Source organism: Malurus melanocephalus, unplaced genomic scaffold (genome assembly GCF_030028575.1).
Source record: "Malurus melanocephalus ecotype Western Australia unplaced genomic scaffold, MMel_1.1 scaffold_91, whole genome shotgun sequence".
NCBI lineage: Eukaryota > Metazoa > Chordata > Aves > Passeriformes > Maluridae > Malurus > Malurus melanocephalus.
This window is the reverse complement of record NW_026623323.1, coordinates 685,407-705,535: the sequence shown is the minus strand read 5'-3', so window position 1 is coordinate 705,535 and position 20,129 is coordinate 685,407. Positions and strand designations below refer to the sequence as shown.

At 44.8% G+C, this 20,129-nt stretch overlaps 1 protein-coding gene across 5 annotated transcripts in view; it reads left to right on the top strand.

Moving 5' to 3' along the window:
* Positions 1-19,583, top strand: part of ANK3 (ankyrin 3) — a 333,606-nt gene extending 314,023 nt beyond the window's left edge. Inside the window, exons 41-44 of one of the 5 annotated variants that reach the window (XM_057368383.1) lie at positions 10,920-11,003; positions 11,126-11,185; positions 12,988-13,080; positions 16,137-17,948. In XM_057368383.1, the coding sequence (XP_057224366.1) occupies positions 10,920-11,003; positions 11,126-11,185; positions 12,988-13,056 (213 nt within the window). In that variant the 3' untranslated portion in view covers positions 13,057-13,080; positions 16,137-17,948. Of the gene's footprint in view, positions 1-10,919; positions 11,004-11,125; positions 11,186-12,987; positions 13,081-16,136 lie in introns of all 5 variants that reach the window. The other 4 variants (XM_057368382.1, XM_057368384.1, XM_057368385.1 and 1 more) reach the window with 4 other exon arrangements.
* The last annotated feature ends 546 nt before the right edge of the window (positions 19,584-20,129 follow it).

Sequence of the window (20,129 nt, the reverse complement as noted above, 5' to 3'; positions counted from 1 at the left end):
TGCAGTGATGTGCCACCTGTCCAAACAGTGCCAAACAGCTCAGCTGGCCTCCATCTGCTTCCACTGAGGTGTTGCCACTGGTTTCCCTCTCTTCCTGTRACATTGAAGCAAAAGGTAGGAGCAAAGAAATAAAGGGACCCTTCAGGCTCTGTCCTGCTCTTTGTCCCCAACACTTCCAGCATCTTTTTTTCTCTGTTAATTTGCAGAAAAAAAATGATTCTGGGTGATATTTAATCTCCTCCTTCTGATKTTTGTTTCATGGCCTTGTTCATCCCAACTGCAAAGTCTATCCAACCAAGAGGAATCAAAAGATTTCCAAATGTGCCCTTTTCCAGGTGGTAGTTCTTTCTCCTTGAAATACTGCTGAGGGAATCCCCTTCCTTTCTGCCTCGTCTGACTCGTACACCCTTAACTGCAGAACCCCAGTTCTAGGTTGCTTTCTGACAATGAAGGTTTTTTGACCTTGCTTCTGTTGCTTCTGTTTATTTACCAGAGACTTAGAAGTAAACTCAAAGAATGGCCTGTAGCCCAGTAGCTGCATGCACCTCAAGCCCCAGCAGTGGAGAATAGGCCACAGGGCCAGCAGGGAGCCAGGCTGGAAAAGGGAATTGCAGAGTTTCTTCTTCTCTCTGCTGAGATWGTCTTTTCTTGGAGGAGGTTATAACTATTGGAAGCAAGATCTTTCAATAGAATTGTTTCTACATGATACGTATATTTTTTTTTTTAATTGTAGCACAATAAAAATGTTGGCTGTGGTGGGCTGCAATAAATCAGGTTTAAATTAGCTCATTCAATCATATTCATTTGATTATACAACCAAGAATTCTTTTCTTAGATGGTAACATAATCAGTCTCAGCAGTTATGCAGCATATGATTGTTATTATCTTGTTATTCGTGACACAGTAAGATCTTTCCTAATGTTTGCTAATTACTGGAATACTTAAAAAACGTAAGGAAGAGAAGGCAGTTGAAGGCAGATGGCAGCGTTCCTCAGTGCTGGTAGGCTCTGGGGCAGAGCTCAGTGTGGTGCCATGCTCTGATGAAATGCAGGAGCGAGTGTGGATGCACACTGTAACATGCTGGCACTCTGTACTCCCCAGCAGTGGRAAAATAAGTTGTCACCCACTTCTGTGTGCTCCTTAATGTTGGATATCCCATCTGCATCAAGAAGAATAAGCAAGTGCTTTTCTTGGGCGTGCTCTCTGCACTGCTTTGCTTTATTGGTAAAGGCTGGTAATCTGATCTACTAAATAACAAGTCTTTTTATAGGCATGGTCTYTGAATAAACTGGTATCAGAAAATAATGTCATTTCAAAATGTGGGTCTCCCACAAAACCTGAATGGGTAAGGAACTAGCATCTGTTAGAATGACAAGAACTGCTTCTATTATCTTGTCGATATTTCTTCAATAATGCCTTCCAACCTAGTTTGCATTCATAARGTTCAATTAATAACATAGTCCAGTTCGTGGTGAGACACTTGATGAAAACAAAGAAAATTTCAACTGCAGCCTTTCTGCAAGGCATTTTTCAGAAATGCTCCATAAAGAGAAAAGTAATGAAGAAACAGATTTATTTCTGTGGAGAGAAAGGGGCAACAAAATAGAGATATTTGCCAAAGTAAGATACTTTATCTGTGACCCATTTGGAAAGAGCCAGGGAGCAAGAGTCACCCACCTGAAGGGCTGCAGCAGTGTCTTGGCACAGAACCTGCACCAGGAGATAAACTCAGACAATTGATACTGGTCTGACGCCTGGTGACGTGGATGAAACGAGTCCTTGGCCTTCTCCCAAGTCCACATTTTGTAAACATTTACAAAAGCAGTGCAGTGGTGGTGTAGGTCATATAAYTCTCTGCAAATGCTCAAGCATCACATTCCAGTGATCTTTTTAAATGAGAGGAACACTGCACAGTTACTCTGTTATTTCAAAGAGGATGACGTCCAGTACATGGTCAAGGTGACTCTCAGTGTCTGAATTCCATCACCAATAACCCACTTAAAGCTGTTTATTAAAAATAACTCTTCCTCTAAAGCCTTCGTGCCCTTTGGAAATCTTCTGCTTTATTGTTACTTCTTCAAGAATGGATTGGCTTATAATTTTTTGTATCTATATTTGACTAGTGCCAGAGGACTGCAGATGAATACTGTCATCCTGCCCTAAATGTTTTTTATTATATAGTTCTTTTTTTCTTCCACCCACCTATGCCCACTCTTATTTTGCACAAAATTTCTGAGAAATGCTTCTTGTTTAGGATGTCTTGGGCCAGATTCAAAAAGAGAAACAGATAATGCAGTTCACAATACCCACTAGTCACGATTTTCAAATCAGTTTGGGGCTGTCATTGAGTAACATAGAGGCACTTTTCAAATTTCTCTGCTCAGGAAAAGGTTGGTTCAGCCCGGTATCATGGGAGAAGGGTCTCTGCCTTGCATCTGTCACACAAAGAGGTGAGAAGCCCTCCATGAGGCATGTGCACACAGAGCTGCCCAGCCCCAAAGCTGAGCYCCTGGGGTTTTGGAGGGGAAAACAGTGGGGCTGGCAGGGGTTGCCRGGACAGAGTGGCCTCCYGTGTGCAGMTGTGGTGGCTCCCAGCACCAGGCTGTGCCCCGAGCTGAGCTCTACAAGCTSCCTTCTTGRAAAACTGCAGRATAACTGGGCTTTGCACTGCGGTTTTGCCACTTATAAAAGCAGATAAAATACTGAGCAGAAAAGCCATTTCCATGGAGAAGTTCTCCAGAAAGACTATTTGTAACCTTCTGTGTGGAGGTGCTCCACCAAATCTTTCCGTGTGACTGTTTTCTTTTTTTGGAATTAGAGAATTCACCTCACATACCTTGTGAATCCATTAAACTTGTTTGAAAGAGTAATTTTTTAGGAGAGAAAAAAAAACCCAATGAGGTATGACAAGGTTTAGGCTTTTTTTTACACAAAATTTAAAAGAATTGCATAAGGTTTTGAAATTTCACAGGTCAGATGCATTCCAAATATTATACTTGAGACTTGGAAGCTGCTGAGATATTCCCTAGCTGGTGTAATTCTCAGGTTACGGCATGCCAAGGAGCAGAAAGGTCTCCTCCCATCATGTACTTTAGCAGTGAAACTGCGAGTCATTATGTACATAACAGAGGCAGGGAAGGCAGTCTGTGATAACCTCTGTTTTCTTCTCCTAGTCCTGATCAGCATGTTCTGTCTTGCAAACGTGCTGTTCAAATGTACTAAAACTGCATTTATTAGGAATATAGTGACAGTGACAGTGAGATTGAGAGTGATTCGAGCTCAGATGAAGAGCAGAGAATTATCACACGAGTTTACCGACGGCGGTTGATTCTGAAGGTACTTTGTGATTTGCTTCCTTGAGGCGGCGTTGGCATGGCCGTGGGTTTGGTTGCAGTGTCAGAACAGCAGTTTTGGCATCCTGGAGCCCCCCTGGTAGCGTGCTTTCCATTGCCAGTATGGATTATAACCCAGTGCTAGGTGGCCTTTCCTTGCTTAACACGGGTTTACAGCTGTCTTCTGCTGGAAAACAGCTGTGCTGCATGGAGTGTTGTGTCCCTCACTGCCACTGCTGTGCATGGCATCTTAGAGACTGCAGCTACATGCAGCATGTCAGTCTCCTCTAGAGCAAATACGAGCCACAGACAGAGATGTGTAACCATTTTTCTTTTCTGTTTTCTTAAAAAAATCCTAAGTTACAAGTTAAACATTTGYGGGGATACCTGAGTGGGATATGGGAAAGTATGAGGCATGTGTTCTGGATGAAACTTGTGGTCCTAAGTGCTGAATGTGTTCTGTAAAACCTTGTTAATACAGCAGATGCTGCTGATTTTAAACCTACCAAAGTCAATAAAAGTCTTTGTATTGCTGTCAGTAGGCTCTATTTAGTATATTTATTTACAGGTGGCCTTTATTTACAACACAATATACTACATATACTGATAACAATGGCATAATTGTATCAATAATTGCATTTGCCATTATAATGGTTTTTGTGTGGTTATACAGTCTGGCATAATTTCCCTGCAGCATAGAGCATGAGAAAATAACTGTATCAGAAACCATTTTGTAATTCCTCAGTTACTTACAGGATTTATTAGTTTTTATTAGAAAATCATATAGTCGAGCCATGAAAGAGCCCAGCCRGGCACCTTAGTGCTATTACAGTGTAGTGAGCTGTAATTATTATTTAGGAATAAACTGTGACATTTCAATTGCACATATCCATGGCACTTTTTCTTGCATGCTCTGTGGAGAGGAGTCTGCACACCACAAAAGGCACTGCCCCTTTTGTGTGATGTGGGAGGCAGACAGGCTGCTCTGCTCAGCTGCCAGACAGTCCAAGGTGCAGATGCTTTTGGAAGAAGCAGAGTGACTCCTCTGGCTGTCTTCACAAATTCCCTCAGTGTCCCAGTCATGCTTACATTTGGGACAAGGCAGGAATTGCAAAACGGTAATTAAGAAGTGGATGTTTTGTGTGATGCCCCATCTCTCCAGGCAGATCCCTGGAAGGCCTGGGCATGTCCAGCTCTAACCATTGCTCAGTAATTCCCCCTGCAGATAAGCCTTGCCTGCTGAGGCTTAGGAATGTGGTTTCTGTTTTCAGACRGGGCAGACGGCCTGTGGGCGATCACAGACCCTCCGCTGTGGTAGGGGCGGCTCTGGTAACACACAAAGTGTAATTTGTGCTGCTGTTTCAGAGCCTGCACAGTTGGCCTGTGGCTAAGGGCCCCCACCCAATTTATGGCTGAACTATTTTGGTGTCYGCTGGTTTGCAGTCAGGAAATGTCGGAGCAGAAAAGGGGAAAGCGTGTCAAAGGCAGCTTTCTCTTGCTTCCCGAGTACAGCCCCTGTGCTTAGAGAAAGGCACAGAAGGTTGGTTTAAAATGGTGTAATTTGGGCTAGACCTTTGAACAGAGCAATGGTAGAGCAGCATATTTAGTGTTGGAATCTGCAGCTGGTGCAGACCCGTGGGGAGGGCACGCGTGGCGAGTGGGGGCGGCTGAACCCACGCTTGTTGGGAACGTGTTCGATCTCAGCTGTACCTGCCTCTTGATTAGAAAATAWATGTGATTCTTTGGTTCTTTTCTGATCATTTATAGCTTCTTTTTTATTCCCCGCTCTGCATCTCAAGACAAACTTAAAAGAGAACAAGAAAAAGTTTGAAAACAAYGATCATCAGACCTTTTAGAGAAAGAGCTGATAGTGGAAACAACCATTTTGATCTTGTTAAGTTCATGAAATGGTTGTATGAAATGGAAAAMTCAAGGTTTAACCTTGGTAGGGGTCTGGACCGTTTTCTGCACGTTTCTGGGAGCACAGGTTCACTTTGTGTGAACTGAAATCACTGTGAGAGCACGCACAAGCTGAGGAGCAGCTCCTGGATCACAGAGGAGGTCTCAGGATGCAGAGCTCAGGGGCCTGGAGCAATGCTCTGAGCAGGAATTTGTGTTGTTTTACTGTAGCTTTTATTGATAGGATCACAGAATGGCTTAGGTTGGAAGGAACATTRAAGATTGTTCATTTCTAACGCCCTGCCATGGGCAYCKKCCACTAGGCCAGGATGCTCAGAGCCCCATCCAACCTGGCTTTGAATATTCCAAGGTTGGATCATCCACAGCTTCTCTGGGCAGCCTTTGCCAGTGCCTCACCACCACTTTCTCCCTAATATTAATTGCTCTCCCCACTGCCTGCATGTTGCACTGAARGCAACAGAGGTACTCACATAGCCTGCGGGCACAAAGTTTGCTGACACCAAAACCTTGAGGATAAATTGAGTCCCGTGGAAAAAAAAGGCTTTGCCATGTGCCTCTACAGATACTGTCAGGGCTGAATTGCTTCATTACCCTCACTCTTGTTTCCCAACTTGTTGTTCCTTTCTGTGCCATTCTGCAGTGTTTCTAATGCTGTTGTTTCCCTGTAAGTGCTGCCTTAGCTCTCTGTCCTGGCCCAAATACGGGAAAGGCTCTTCTCTCCCATGGAGGTATTTTCCCAGCAGTCCAAGAGCTGAGTCCTGTCAAGCACTCAGCACTCTAGAGCACATTCCCATGGGATTTAGAACTTCAGAGGGCTGAGCCCATAAAACCAGACAAGCAAGGACTGATGCCCATTTCCACATGTAATAGGATCATATTTTAACCTCAAGGTAGTGCAGATGTTTTTGTTTTTCTTCCTTTCCCCTCTCGCATTCACATGGTAGATTGATGGGATGGGGTATTGCAAAAGAAATGGGTTTATGGCAGTGCAGGAATGCAAGCAATTAGCACACAAGGGAAAAATAAGAGTGTTTGCCACAATGTGCACATTCAAAGCCTGATCCAAAGCTCCTTTTATTCAGACATGACAGAAATCAGTGTCCAGTTTTTCATTCTTTTTTAGAGGTTATTAACTCTCTCATGGAGATGAATTTTTGGCAAAAGCTGTTTTAGTAAGATTCTTGCCAGAAGGTTTATGGTAGAATGTAATGGAAAATARAATAAATTTCTAAGCAGTAGTTATTAAAATCTAATGTAATTTAGTATCTTTTACAAATACAATTTGTATTAAAGATTTGTCCCTTTCCATGCATTTTGCCCATGAAATACCCGTTATTGATCATGGAGGGTTTTGTTCAGCCCGCACCGGACAAGTGGCCTGAGCAGCAGTTAGTCCAAGCAAGAGCCAGCATCTTCCATGGCCTTGCTATTCAGGAGAATATTTATGGAAATTAAATGTGGCTATCCTGTAGGTGATAAGAATTAGGTGCCTGTGCATTGTGTGAGGAAAATGGGAGGCATTTCCTTGTGTGTATTCAGCTGGGCACAGCCTCTGGGCTGCAGTCCCGGTGAGGCTGGGGAGCTGCAGGTGAGTGCCCTCCCCCTGTCCTGCCCCTGTTTGGGGGTTGGAGCTGCCGGCCTGGGTGGGATAACTGGGGGTGAATTCACCCACAGACCACGAGCGCTGTTCTGGGGTGTGCTCATCAYGTTCTCCTCCGTGCCACAGGCACCAGAGCGCTGTGCCAGCTCCCAGCAGTGGATTACACTCTGTGCCATTTGCAGCACCRTTTCCTCTCAGCTCTCCCTTCCTCGCCTGTTATTTTGTTGGGATTTTTCTCCCCCTCCCGTGGCTTTAGCAATACATCTGCAAACAAGCAGCTACAGACTCGGTGAGGGCACAGGCGGTGGCATCTGATTAACAAAGTCTCCCTGAGTAGGCAGAGCTCACTAATGAAAATGACCTTAATGAAAGATGTTTGTTTCTCCTGCCACTGCCACAGAGGCTCCAGACCCCAAGGAAGCTCAGGCGCAGCTGCTGCTGGTGCATTACGAGAATGTGATCTCGAGACTGAAGGGATTTATGTCCTGATGCTGGCTTAGGCCAGTGAGGGAAGAGGTCTGAGCTCCCTGAACAGCTTCTGTTCCCATTGCGGCATTGCCTCTGGTCTTTGGCAAAATTAAATATTTAGGATCTTTCCATCCTGCTTATTTCCGCCTGCTTTTAAATTCCTTTTTATCCGTGTGGATAAGACACATCCAGCTGCACCTTTATTCCCCACTGTTACAACAGTGCTAGATGTATAGGAGGAATAAAAGGGACTATTATCCCTCTAGTAACAAAACAAACATGAAAGAAAACCAGAGCTCTGACAAAGCTACGGTGAACTTTGGCACAATACTGCAGCACCAACTGTATAACTTCATTTATCTGGAGGTCCCTGGGAACACCCATAATCTGCAAATAACTGTTAAGAAAATCAGTGGAGCTGGCAGAAGACTTTGAAGGAAATGCTCTCTGCTTCTCCTGCCCTGGAGAGCAACAGAGAGGAGACCAGCTGGTTTTGGCAGGGCTACACTTCAGTGAGCAGGGTGACATTAAAGCACTCTGCTTTGCAAAGCTTCCTGGCATGTTCTGGGGCTGAGGCTTGCAGACTGCAGCCTTTGTATGCTTTAGTCCCAGGGATATAACTGGGCTTCCAGTAATCAYGGTATTAACTTTTCTCCTGCCTTTCTAAAGCTTTTGGTATTGTGACAGTGATTTTGACTGGTCAAGGGTAAAATGAAGCCCACATAAGTATGATGCAGCGGAAAGAATTTTGTTCTTCAGCTGTGACGCAGATGCACCAGCTTTGTGTTTAAAAACAGCTTTTGTTGACAAGGTCATCTAATGTGCCATTCTAACCTAATGCTGGTTTGAGATCTTACAACTAAAACTGCTGGTGGGTAGGGGATTTTTCCTAGCAAATGTTCATCTTTGTAACTGCATAGGATTAGAAAAGTCAGTAAATCAGATCTACCTCCTGCCAGTTGTGAGCCCTCCTGCAATTTGTTTAACTACCCACCAGCAAGAGAATTATGAAAGCTGGATTTCACGTGTRCTGACTGCTGAGTATTTACAGCATTTATCATTAAATTGTGCTTAAAGGAGCATGTAGCTAATTAAAACCCAAGATTCACCACACTTTTAAAACTGCGTTTTCTTTYGAGAGGCATCTTTCAGTGGAGCAGTACACTTTTCATTTTAAAGCTGAGCACAGTAATTCTCACTAGATTGTTCTAACCTTGCTCATAGCTGCAGTAGGGAGTCACAGAACCACTGCACATAAGCGGTGTTGCTGTGCCAAGTAGTCTGGTGACCTTGCTACTGGCCATGTGTTTTTATTTCTGGTTTTCATGGGTTTTATTGTAGTGGCTTTGGAGATCCTACTCATGAGAGAGAACCTTTCCATGCCTCTGTGCTCCATGGGATGTCTGGGCCAGGGTTCCCTCCTAATCCTTAGGGCACTATGTTGGACCCTGCTGGGGAGTCTCTGAACCCACGCGTGGACAATCAGGAAGGAAATGGTGCAGCCAGTTCCCCGTCTGATTGAAGTGTGAAGTCTCCAGAATCAGTTTTTCCCCCTCCCATCTCTCTGTGAGTAGGAAACCCCACAGGTTTCAGTTCCCAACCTTTTATCCAGTCACTGCCCCCCTGGCAGTCCCGTCCCGTTCTCGTTTCTGCTGCCTCTCTCATGAGAAAGGAAGCAGCCGCTGCCACTGGGGCCCCACTCACCACAGGGACCGAGCTCACACTTCCCTCCTGTTGCACAGAACCTGCTGCAGTGCTCAGGCAGACCCTCCTCAGAGTCCTTCTGGAGAAGGCATTGTTCAGGCTCCAGCTGAAGGCTTCAGTTCTTGTAGGGACACCACACTCCCTGGCCTGGGGACCTCAGCTGGGTCCCTTCAGCCTCAGGCATGTGTAAGGACCTCATCCTTCTGTCCCTATGCGGTGGAATCCACCTGGCTGTGGASCCTGCCCTTCTCTTGGTGATGCTTCCTGAAGCACCAAAGTTCAACAAGTCTTACAGTTTGCTAACAGCCTGTGAAAGCCTGGGGGAAAAGATGTGTAAGATGCCTGAAACTGCTCCATTGCTTAATTATCAAGTGGTGACTTCTTGTCATCATTTTCAATGTGAAAAGGTGGCAACTTTCAATGAGAAACCAGCAGAAATTCTGTACTTGTGAAGAAAAACACCAGTGTTGATTTGCAGTACTTCCCCCTGGTTCCTGCCTGCTGCCATCCTCTCCAAGCGAGAAAAATGGAAAAGCTTGGCTAAAAAGGACCACAAATGGCTTGTAAACAAAAGGAAAGATTTGTTTTGTTTAGAGCTTAGAAATAGCATGCGATCCTAATGTTACAATGTACATATTGAAAAAGCTGCATTAGTAGGGAAAACGGTTTTCAAAAAAAATAGACAAGGCATCACTATATTTGTTTGTTATAGAGCATTGCCAGGAGCTTATGTAGACAACTGTTTAGTGTATAGTCCGCAGTAAATAGAAGTTATATTTGCCCTGTGTTGTTTAGTAGGTGGAAGCATTACAAAAGCTTGATATTGAGTGTGATCGTCTCCTTTCAAATGTTAGTTTGTAGTTAATATTGTTATAATGTGTTTTATACAACGTTTCTTTCTGCTTCCTCCCTCTGGTTCTAATTTTTTCCGTAGTGGGGTGAGGGGAGAAGAAAATTTTAAAGGATTTTTTTGTTTGTTTGGGTTATTTATTTACAAGTGGAATATTTTTATATGTTGGCCAGCTACATTCTTGTTATGTTTGCCTTACTTATATGAAAGATATAAGCACAGACAATGGATGTTTTTGAAGCATCAAAAGCAGGGCTCCCAGGTTTGGAAACGTGACTTTATGAGGTAAAGTCCGCAAAGTTCTTTCAGAACGTAAGTTCGTGACTGCCAAAAATTTATAATTTGAGCAATAATTCTCTTAGTGGAATTAAGTCATTGGCACAGCAGTTAGGAAACTGCTTTTACATTTGTTTACACTGGTCTGATAAATTGCTGGTACTGCAAGAAGTGACRGCTGGAGTGCTGCTGAACTCAGTAAGTCATGGACTGGGCCACCGAGGCTCCTTGGCATGGTGGCACTGTGCTGGGCAGTGTCACATAAGACAAATTCCTCTGTTTTGTAAATGCCAAGAAGTCTTGTCTGTTTTCTGTGTGTGTGTTTAAGACCTCATGTTTAGCAAGCTATAGGCAGAGCTGTTTTTCTCAGTCCCCAATTTCCCCCATGTTAGGCAATGTTTCTGCCAGGCACTGAGAGGCTGTGAAAAGCTAAGGGTTGTCTGATGAGAGAATATAGCATCACAAATTTGTGCCTTTGTCTCATAGGACTCAGACTGAGCTCTAGAGTTTGCCCAGAGAGTCCTGACATGCAGTAGTTACTGAGTACAGTGCTAGAAGCTCCTTGCAGGCTTTAGGAAACTGTGTGGAATAAGCGCTCGGGTGTTGGCATTGCTAAATGAACGAGGCTTTCATATAATTTGTGTGACATGRAGCAAATTGTTACATAAAGTTGAAGCTAGCATGTGCTTGTTGCTTGGATTGGTGTGGAAATATGTGTGGGTTTGACAGAATATAGRCTCTATTGCTAATCTTATAACACGTTCTTTAGGGTGAGGAAGCAAAAAACATTCCTGGTGAATCTGTAACAGAGGAACAGTTTACCGACGAAGAAGGCAACGTCATCACGAGAAAAGTAATCATGAATTACATCACTGCTCTGAATCTTTGCATTCAAGTAACTTCTTTTAACATACTTTCTCCMTTTACAATCTAGGAAAAAAAATATCGATGCTTTTCATGTATTACTTCCCACAGATCACCCGGAAGGTAGTAAGACGCGTTGTTATCCCCCATGAGAGGAAAGTTGGTGAAATGGTAATGCAACGGGGACTACCAGGAAATAACAGTAGACGCAGAGGGTTGTATTGACTGCTAGAAAGTGCTGCTAAAGGGCTGGAGGTTTGCATTTAACAAGAAGCCTTGGCAAAAAGTGTGGTGCTTGCGGTTACGGGCAAGTTGTGCGTTGGGGTCGCGGGGCAGGGGCGGTGCCAGGGAGCCCAGCCCAGCTCTGCCAGCACAGGGCATCAAGGGCTGTTTGTGTACAGCAGGCCCAGGCTGAGCCRTGGATTTGGGGGCTGCTTTGTGCCAGCTGAGCCGTGTCCGTGTGTTTGGTTCAGCCCTTGCAGAATCCGTGCCTTACAGCTGTGGTGGATTTTGTGGCTTTTCCACCAGCCCAAAGGAGCAAGCTGCAGTCTGATCCCCAGTAGCCTCTCACTCACCTGTGTGATACTCCTGCTGCTGGTGGCCGAGGGTTTGCAGGATTCAGGGCAATGGGAATGTACCCCACAAGTGGAATCCTTTACAAGCAAGCACCAACACAGGATTTTGTCCCTGGGGATCAAAACTGGAAGCGGTCTGCAGGACTGGACTATGTCCAGGTTTATCACCCTGAAAATGAGAGGACAGTGGAGAGAGTAGGATATTATGTGCCAGCACAGCCCAGCCCCGCTTGCAGAGGCCTTCAGTGACAGGAGCAGGAGTGGGCAGGCTGAGTCTCAGCTGTCCTCCATGCCAAGGAGACCTTGGAGGAGTGGGCAACACCTCTGCAAACACATGGCTTCAGAGGAGCTCACGCCTTCTTCCCCAGCACATAACRCTCAGAGGGCTCTGCTTCAGTAAAACTGTCATTGGGGCTAATGAAAGTCTTGTCTGAGTGAAAACAGATTCAGAAAGGATGATAAAAAAAATACCCTTTATCTTCTGGTAGTAAGTTAAAAAAAANAAAAAAAAAACTGAGGACACACTAGTCACAGATATAAGAGAATGGAAATAAACTTATTTCCATTCCATCTTTCCTAGTTGTTTATGAGGAAAAATAAAAAAGTGCTGCCCACCAAGGGGGAAATGTTTTCAATTTGCTGCACCAGATGAGATTAGCTGGAAATGCCAAATARTTACAAATACATCAATGCAGATCACCTGAGGGGTAAATTCTACCCATAGCCACACACGAACAGATGCCTTTCTCTGATGTGAGTGAGGCTTGTGATTACTGCAGTATTTATTTTTAGATGATTATTGAGCTACTTTTAATGAGCAAAGATGAACTTTATTTTGGGGTTTGCTGTTTTAAAGACACTGAAACCTGCACTGCTTGTCACTGTCACCGGTTTTACTTCTGCACTGCTTTCAGTGGTGGTTTTTGCTGGCTTTCTTCCTCCTCCCTTTATTGCCTTACTAACCTGCTCACTTTAAAGCACAGACGTTGTGAAACATCATAAGAGCAGCCACRGCCTCTGCTGTTGGGAATGCCCACCGATCCATCTGCCCCAGCAGGGAAAGGTGACTTTTCCTTGTCAGTGGCACCGGCTCCCGCTGCAGTTGGCAGCAGCGGCTCTGCTGAGGACTGACTGCCAGCCGGGTGCCCCAGCCCAGGGGTCAGGCTGAAATTGTAGAGCTGTGTTTTCTACTTGAAGATGATATTTCAGACCTGTGCTTTTGCAGCTCAGCAGAGTGGATAAATAGATTGTGTGTGTCTTTGAAATGAAGTGTTAATGTGATTTAACTGCTTGTTACTTATCCTGTTACAGCAAAATGTGGAGCCTGTTTTGGAAGCAGGTTTACAATTACGAGTGCTCTCTGCAGACTGTGTTAATGTTTATGCTTTTCCTCTACAGCAGGGAGAAGCTTATAAGGTTAAGACAAAGAAAGAAGTCAGACACGTGGAGAAGAAAAGTTACTCATGAAAGCTGAAAGCCAACCACTGAACGGTCAGTGTGATCAATTTTCTTCCCTTGTTGAAGGCTTTTGCCAGCACCTGGGCTGCACAAAGGCTTGCCTCTGCTACCCTGGCTTTGCTTTCCAGCTGCAGAGSTGAATAGCTGGCCCTTGATCTTGTAAGCAGAAAATGACCTTGTGTTCATGTATAGAAATCAAGCTTTACTTCTTGGAAAATAAAGCAAAGCACGTGCAAGATCTCTGGGAATTTTACAGTGTGTAGTGTTAGTAGTCCACAAAACTTTCTATCCATAAAAACTGAAACAGAAATAGTAAAGGAGATGCACACAAATAAACCTGGTATGAGTCAAAGGCTTCTTCCACTGTCAGACATGTGATCTGAGGGCAGTTATGCAAGTCAAAGTCCTTGTGAGGTGTCTCAATATTTGCCAACAAATAATCTCTACCAACTGTTTCTTGTGAATTTTATTGATCCAGCCTTAACAATTGTAGCAAACCAGCAGSTGATGGTATAAGGGTTTCCCGAGGTAAACCCAAATGCACAGACTGAGACACCCTTGCAGGGGGCTCTGTCAAGATGTGGTGGAGCACCCTGAAGCCAGAGGCTGCTTTGTCTCGATGGCACAGCTATAGTCACATGGAGATGTGCCTGTAGGTAGGGGAGGAGCCCATCCATGACTGTCAATGCTGGTCCATTACTCATGGCTCCAAGGGTGTAGACTCACCATAGCCATGACTTTTTTCTGCTCAGAACTTGTCTCAGCTTTGTTGGGTTTCAGGAATTGGACAGAGGAAGAGTTTATGAAGTGCAAGACTGTGTATTATCCTCTTACTGTACACATGGTATAGGGTTGACTGTAGGATTTAAGGACAGGATAAGCAGGACCTGGGAAATACACCAGATAGTGAGGAAAAGRACAGACAGAAGCAGAGTCTGGGTCACCAGTCCCTTCTGACTGATACAATGTAAGGTACCCCCTACAGCTCCCGGCCCTACAGGCACTCTGTACATGTGAGTAATGCTTTTTGAGACAAACAGCACTCAGTATGTGGGATCTAGCTSAGGGATTTATGGGATCAAGCCCCAAGGAGCAAGCTCTCTGAGGTGACTGCTGTGATTTCAGTATCTGGTAAACACCTACTGCATCCACCTGAATTCCTGCTTTTACTGAGAATCCTTCTGTGAAGGGAGACTGTTCTGTGCTAATAGAATAATACAGCTTCATGTGGCTTGCTGCTCAACGTCCTCATAAAATATTTATTGTTTGGAAAAGGGAGGTGATTCATTTGACACAGCTTTCCCCTTTATGGAGCTCAAGGATATGAGAGTACAGCAAGCCCAAGCGATGGCACTGCTTGTATGAAATTGTGTCCCACCTTGGGTCCTGTGCTGCTCCACTGTCAATCTGCAGGGGCAAAGCAGCAGAAATGTGTGAATTCAGGCATTGAAGGCAAAATGGGGCGTTGGACCCCATAAGCAGTGCAGCTAAAGAGCCTGCCCGCATACAAGTTTCATGAAAACACACTAGGGAAAAGAGAGAAGCATTTAATTTTAAAATAAAATGCCATAAATAAGGCAGTCTTTGCCTAATGTCTGACCTTCAGGAAGCTGGAGTCTGAGTTCTTCAGAACCAGATTTGCTCCTATGACTACTGATGCATTTCTCCTGTGATTTCCAGTAGGCAAGTGTTCCGTGCTAGAGCCCCTGAGAAACTCAGAGAGTCTGCCTTAGATAATGAACCTTTGCTCAGGGGAGAACCTTGTCCTGTAAGATGAATCTCTATGCTCCAAACTTTGATATGATAAGCATGACCAAATGTGCATTAAGTAATTGCGAGCCCGGTCAAGAGTCTGTTGAAAACATTTAATTTGGATGCTGAAGTAGATGTATTTGTACAGGCAGGGGATTCTGTATTAAAAACAGTTTGTTTTGTAATCACAAAAGACCAAAAAAAATCCTGTTGGGGAGGCAGAGGTGGTTCTTTTCCTTTGAGCATTTGAAAAAAGTCACGATTTTGCTGTGGAAATGTCCTTGTCACCGTTGCAAATAAGCCCATTGTGAWGCACAGATTGAAAGGAGAGGCCAAGAACTCTTGAGTGCAGTTCTGCAGGACAGCACTGTGTGAGCTGGCGTGACTGCTGCAGAGGGAACAGGCAGCTCCCAGCAGCAGGACAGATTTATGACAACTGTAGATGTGGGCAAGGACAAATTGCTTTAGCGTAGAAGGAAGCCGTGAGCKCTCCTGGGGAGTGCGTGTGGACCTGTGACCTGATTAGTGAGCAGGGCTGTCGGTGGCAGCCTGAGCCCCGCCGGCAGCGCGCCAGCCCCGCTGCCGAGCAGCCTGCCCTGTGCCCAGGTGCCCGAGAGCCGCGGCTCTTCCAGCTCCCGCTCGCTGGGCTGTTTGTGATGCTGCTTCCTGCCCTCTCTGCTGTTGTACAGCAAATGTCACAGGCTCGCTGTCCTTACGTGCGTGGCTCTGGTTTGAGGGCGAGAGAGCAGGAACTGAGCCTGCCTCCTCGGTGCCGCTCACGCAAGCCAGGCGGGAGATGGATGGGGCTGCTCCTCGTCCTTGCTTTTGTCCTTCACCAAGCCTCCTAAAGGCTGGGCTCTGCATTCCTGGCTCTGCCAGTCACGTTTCATGAGCAACTGGCAGAGGTGGATGTGCAAGGAGAGCAGGTTTTCCGTCACTGTGGGGATGCTTGCATGCAATGAAGTAAAGCATGCTGCGGAAGCAGCAGCTCTCTCTTTCAGTCTGATGGGATGATGTTGTTCCTTCCACGATAAGAGTACCTCTTCCTTGTCATCATCAGATCTGATGAGCTGGTGCTGTGTCCAGGGTGATGAAATGCTGYGTGTTGCAAACATATTTGTGAATCAGTTCACGAGCAGTGTGGACAGCAGCAGCTGCATCTTCCCCTCATGCTGGGAGCTCAGCTAATGTCATTGCCTACCTCGAAACTGTGTGGTTTAGCCYCTTGCAGAATTCCATCATGCCAATTACAACATTTCTGTTTAGTCAGGAAAAGGCGTGAAATTGATTCTAACGAGATATTCTGAAATGATTTGTTCTCTGTTTTCTTTCCACAGGACTGTGTGCTTTTACTGCCAGTATTCTAGAGGGACACTCACAGAAGAAAAATCAACAGGAATTAAACATTCACCTATAAAAGTGTGCGTGTGTTTGCTGCTTCCCCACATTAACCGCATGGTTTTTATGCAAAAAGAAAAAAAAAACGAAMAAAAAAAAAACCCCAAACAAAAAGTTAATTTAGCATGAGCCAATTTACAGAGCATGGAAATTCACGTTCATTCACAGGATTGGAGGGTGCGCAGTTACCAATGCAGTGTATATACAAGATGCCATGCTGTTAACAGCTTCTCTCAAGCAGTTTGATGTCATCTCAAAAGAAATCAATTCCTGTGGCCAGAGAGGATGTGCGAAGACAAAATGGTTAAACCATGGAAAGACACTAAAACTACTAAAATCCACAACAGCTCGCCTTATTTTTCTTGGACCCAAACTGTCAGGGTATAAAACACTATTTGTTTCTTTTTTAAACATCAATAGTTTTGCTGTAAATAAATAACACTGTATAAATTCTAACAAAATAGAATAAATGTTGATAAGGCACTGCCTTTTCGATCACAGACAGAATATTGCAAATGCATTGAGCAGGCTAGGTGTCTCAAATGGCTGCACCTACAGGGATATTCTGGGTGTATCTTCACAGATTCTTGTATATTAGCAATTATAATGTTTGTATATGCAAAAAACGCTAGCTTGATTTTAAAAAAATCTTTAAAATCTGCTGCAAATTTAAATGATTCCCAAAATGAGGAATTCTGTAGTTCTGTGAAAATTTTTCTTCAGAGTACTAATATTTTGATGCATGTGTTTCACCTTATTTTGATTAAATCTTTTCCAGTTTTGCAAACACTATACCGCAACATGAAAAATAAGATTTTATCTGTAAACACAAAGCCCTTCATCTAATATTTGTTGCTGTTGCCAATTTTTCAATGAAATKACCTAAGACCCATAACATATACAGTAGTTGCATTATGGGGAGGGGGGTGCTATCTGTTCTCGCTTTATAATGGGGGTAATGCTTGCAGCTTTAGAAGTGGGTTGGTGCTCTAAGGAGCACAAGTTTGGGATATTTTTAAATGGACTGAAGAGAAATTATTAGCTAATAGACTGGCAGCACGCTGTAAAATTATTACTGTATTGTGTACTGGCTATAAGATGTAGAATCTTTCAGTAAGCCAATCATCTGTAATCATCCTAGCAGTGTAATATTAGGTTGTTAAGGCTGCTGTGTTTTAAAGGGCATTTTTATTTGGGTTTTGGTGAAATACTTTAATTTGTTGATTATATTCATATGGAAACAGCATTCATTGATAATAGCTCTAATTACATATGTATGAAAACAACAAACACTGGATGATCTAGTTGATTATTTAAGCATAAAATAAATTGTGTTAAAACTCTTGGATAATGTGTATTTGGCAGTGTTCTTGTACCCTACAGACATGAGGCTTCGCAGGGCTAGCTGTTAACTGCCCCTGGCTTTCAGCTGCTTTTCCTCTCTTGTTTCTTTTTGTCTGATCCACCTCCTCATCTTCCCGGTGTGACAGGCCATTGCTTGGCAGGCTATTCCCAGGTCAGGGCAGCAGGAGGAAAACACAGCAGCCAGCAGCACATGGCCAGCAAAGCTAAGGACCCAGTTCCTGGGTCAGAGACATACTCTGTGTAACAAGAGTAYGTGCAGCCCCTGCACTGATATATATGAGCTCTGGACCTCCTGTAAATTCTTTTGCCCTGTCAAGAACCAGGAAAAGCACTACCAAAAGCAATTTTCTCCTCATGGTGTTATCAGTAGACTGCCCACGATGTCAATGAAGTGTGCATCCCCTGTATATTGCATTCACTTCCTGTATGTTACGGGTGATGGGGCACTGTATAAAGAATGTGGCCAAAGCCAAGGTTTGTAGGCAGCATTGATACACTCACTGCTCTGAGCTGCAGCCTTCTGCTCAGGTGCAGTAAATGCAGTTTATTGCTCCAAGAGTAGTCTTACCTGGCTTTTAAGGCAACATGAAGATGAAATATTTTAGCCAAGCTGTGGCACCTGAGGAAGCACCTCTGCTTTAGATCTACTTCAGTCTGCTTGTATCTGCTGATCCCCATYGGGGTCAGTCAGCAAAGCTCTCCTGACCGTGCTGAACAGCACTTGGCTTCAGGAGAACGTAACAGGTTGGTTTGTCAGAGTTTCTGAGCTATCAGGGTACTGGCTTTGGAAGCAGTGACAGTAAATGACGTTTTCATCATTTGAGAGCCACTGTGTGTTGCAATGCATGTTTTACCTAGGTCAGGATACCGGTGGTACAATGCTGATGGTTCAGGTCCTTATGCTGGAGTTTGGAGGACAAATGCCACTTACGCCACTGGAGATCAAGCACATCTTACTGCAGCTCAGAGTCCTACAGCAGCGATCATCCTCCCGCAGATCTTGCCATCCAGACACATCCCTCCCCTTCGAGTATCCACAGCAACTGAATGAAAAGGAGTGTTCTCTGTAAATGCTGTGCATATATATTTATTTAATATTATATCATGATTGTACATTGGAAGCAGAGTCTGTGGTGTCAACCAGCAGGAAGGCAGGAGCTGCACTGTAGAGGAGCCTCGCTTCAATCTCGAGCAGCATGCAAAAGGCAGCGTTTTGTTTGACTCATCTCTTCCTCTGCCTGGTTCGTTGTCAGCGCCTGGTGCTGGTGCAGAAGAAAGCCGTGACTGCCCCTGGAATGGCAGCTGTGGCAGGCAGAAGTGGTCTGTGTTTGACAGGGAAAGGGCTGCCCATGCGGGTAGCAGAGGTGTGTGGGTGAGGTCTCCTGCCGCTGCTGGTGATTCATGGGGCAGCTCYGAGTTCGGGGTTCGGTATCGGCTGGGACAGCCCGTGAGCGGCTCCCGMGGGTGCTCTTGCAGCAGGGCCCTGCCGTGGGCAGCACTGGCTGTGACCGAGCTGCTGTGACCGYGGCTGGCGCCCCTCGGGCTATCTGGGCCGGCGCTGAGCGTGCCCGGCTGGGCACCCCCACCGCTGGCAGGACCCAGTCCCCGCTGCTTCTGCAACGGCACCTGGCTCACAGCGTTCGACCCCCTCAGATACAAAGAGACAGCAGGGAGCAGAAACTCAGTAGCTGAACTCACAGACTTTAAAAGTTCCGATGAAGTGCTGCACAACAGAATTTTCTGGRTGTTGGTTCTGTTTTGCACTGAGTGGTTCCAATGGTGGCTCAGGATATTTGGGAAAAGCAAGGTTGAAGCATAAACGGACATTTGAGAAGGAAATGTAAATCGTGCAAGATCTGGCAAACAGCACAGACAGCTCTGGAATGAGTGAGTACCCTATCTAAATGTGCACTTTTGGGGTTTTTTTATCTTTTTTTTTTCATGTTTTCTTCAGTGAGAACATTCCCCTCAGAGGCAGAATTGTAAGTCATGGGACTCTGATTGCATCTATTAAAATAAACYTGATTGCTAAATACAGTGTTATTTTCATCCTTTGATTTAGCACTACTTAATAATGCTGCAGAGTATCCTACCGTACCTTTTCCATTTCTGAAAGAATATCAATTACATTTTATTTGTGGCCAATAATAATTTTAATGGCAGAAATTCTAAGCGCTCCTGTAGCATGGAGCTGACATTAGTGGGATAAATGGCAGTCACTTGCAGGGTTGCAGCACCCTGCTAATTAATGCTGATTTTCTGGAGGGCTGTTTAACACAGGCTTTGTTTGTGGCACACAGTGTGCAGGAAATTGAGGTGCTCTATTTGGAAGGCTACTGCAGCCTGGCATGGGAGGCACATGTTCCCAAAAACCTTTTCATGCCCTGTAGGGAAGGGGTTTTTACTGGGGCTTCTTTGGGCAGGACCAAGTCAATAATATTTAATAAAACTCACTGAAGTCCATCAGTGGTGATTTTATCACATTTTTGTGCAAATCCAGCATGAGCAGCTTGGCCTGGAGGAGCTGGGCCAGCCCTGCACAGTCAGAGGGCTCTGCAGGGACAGCG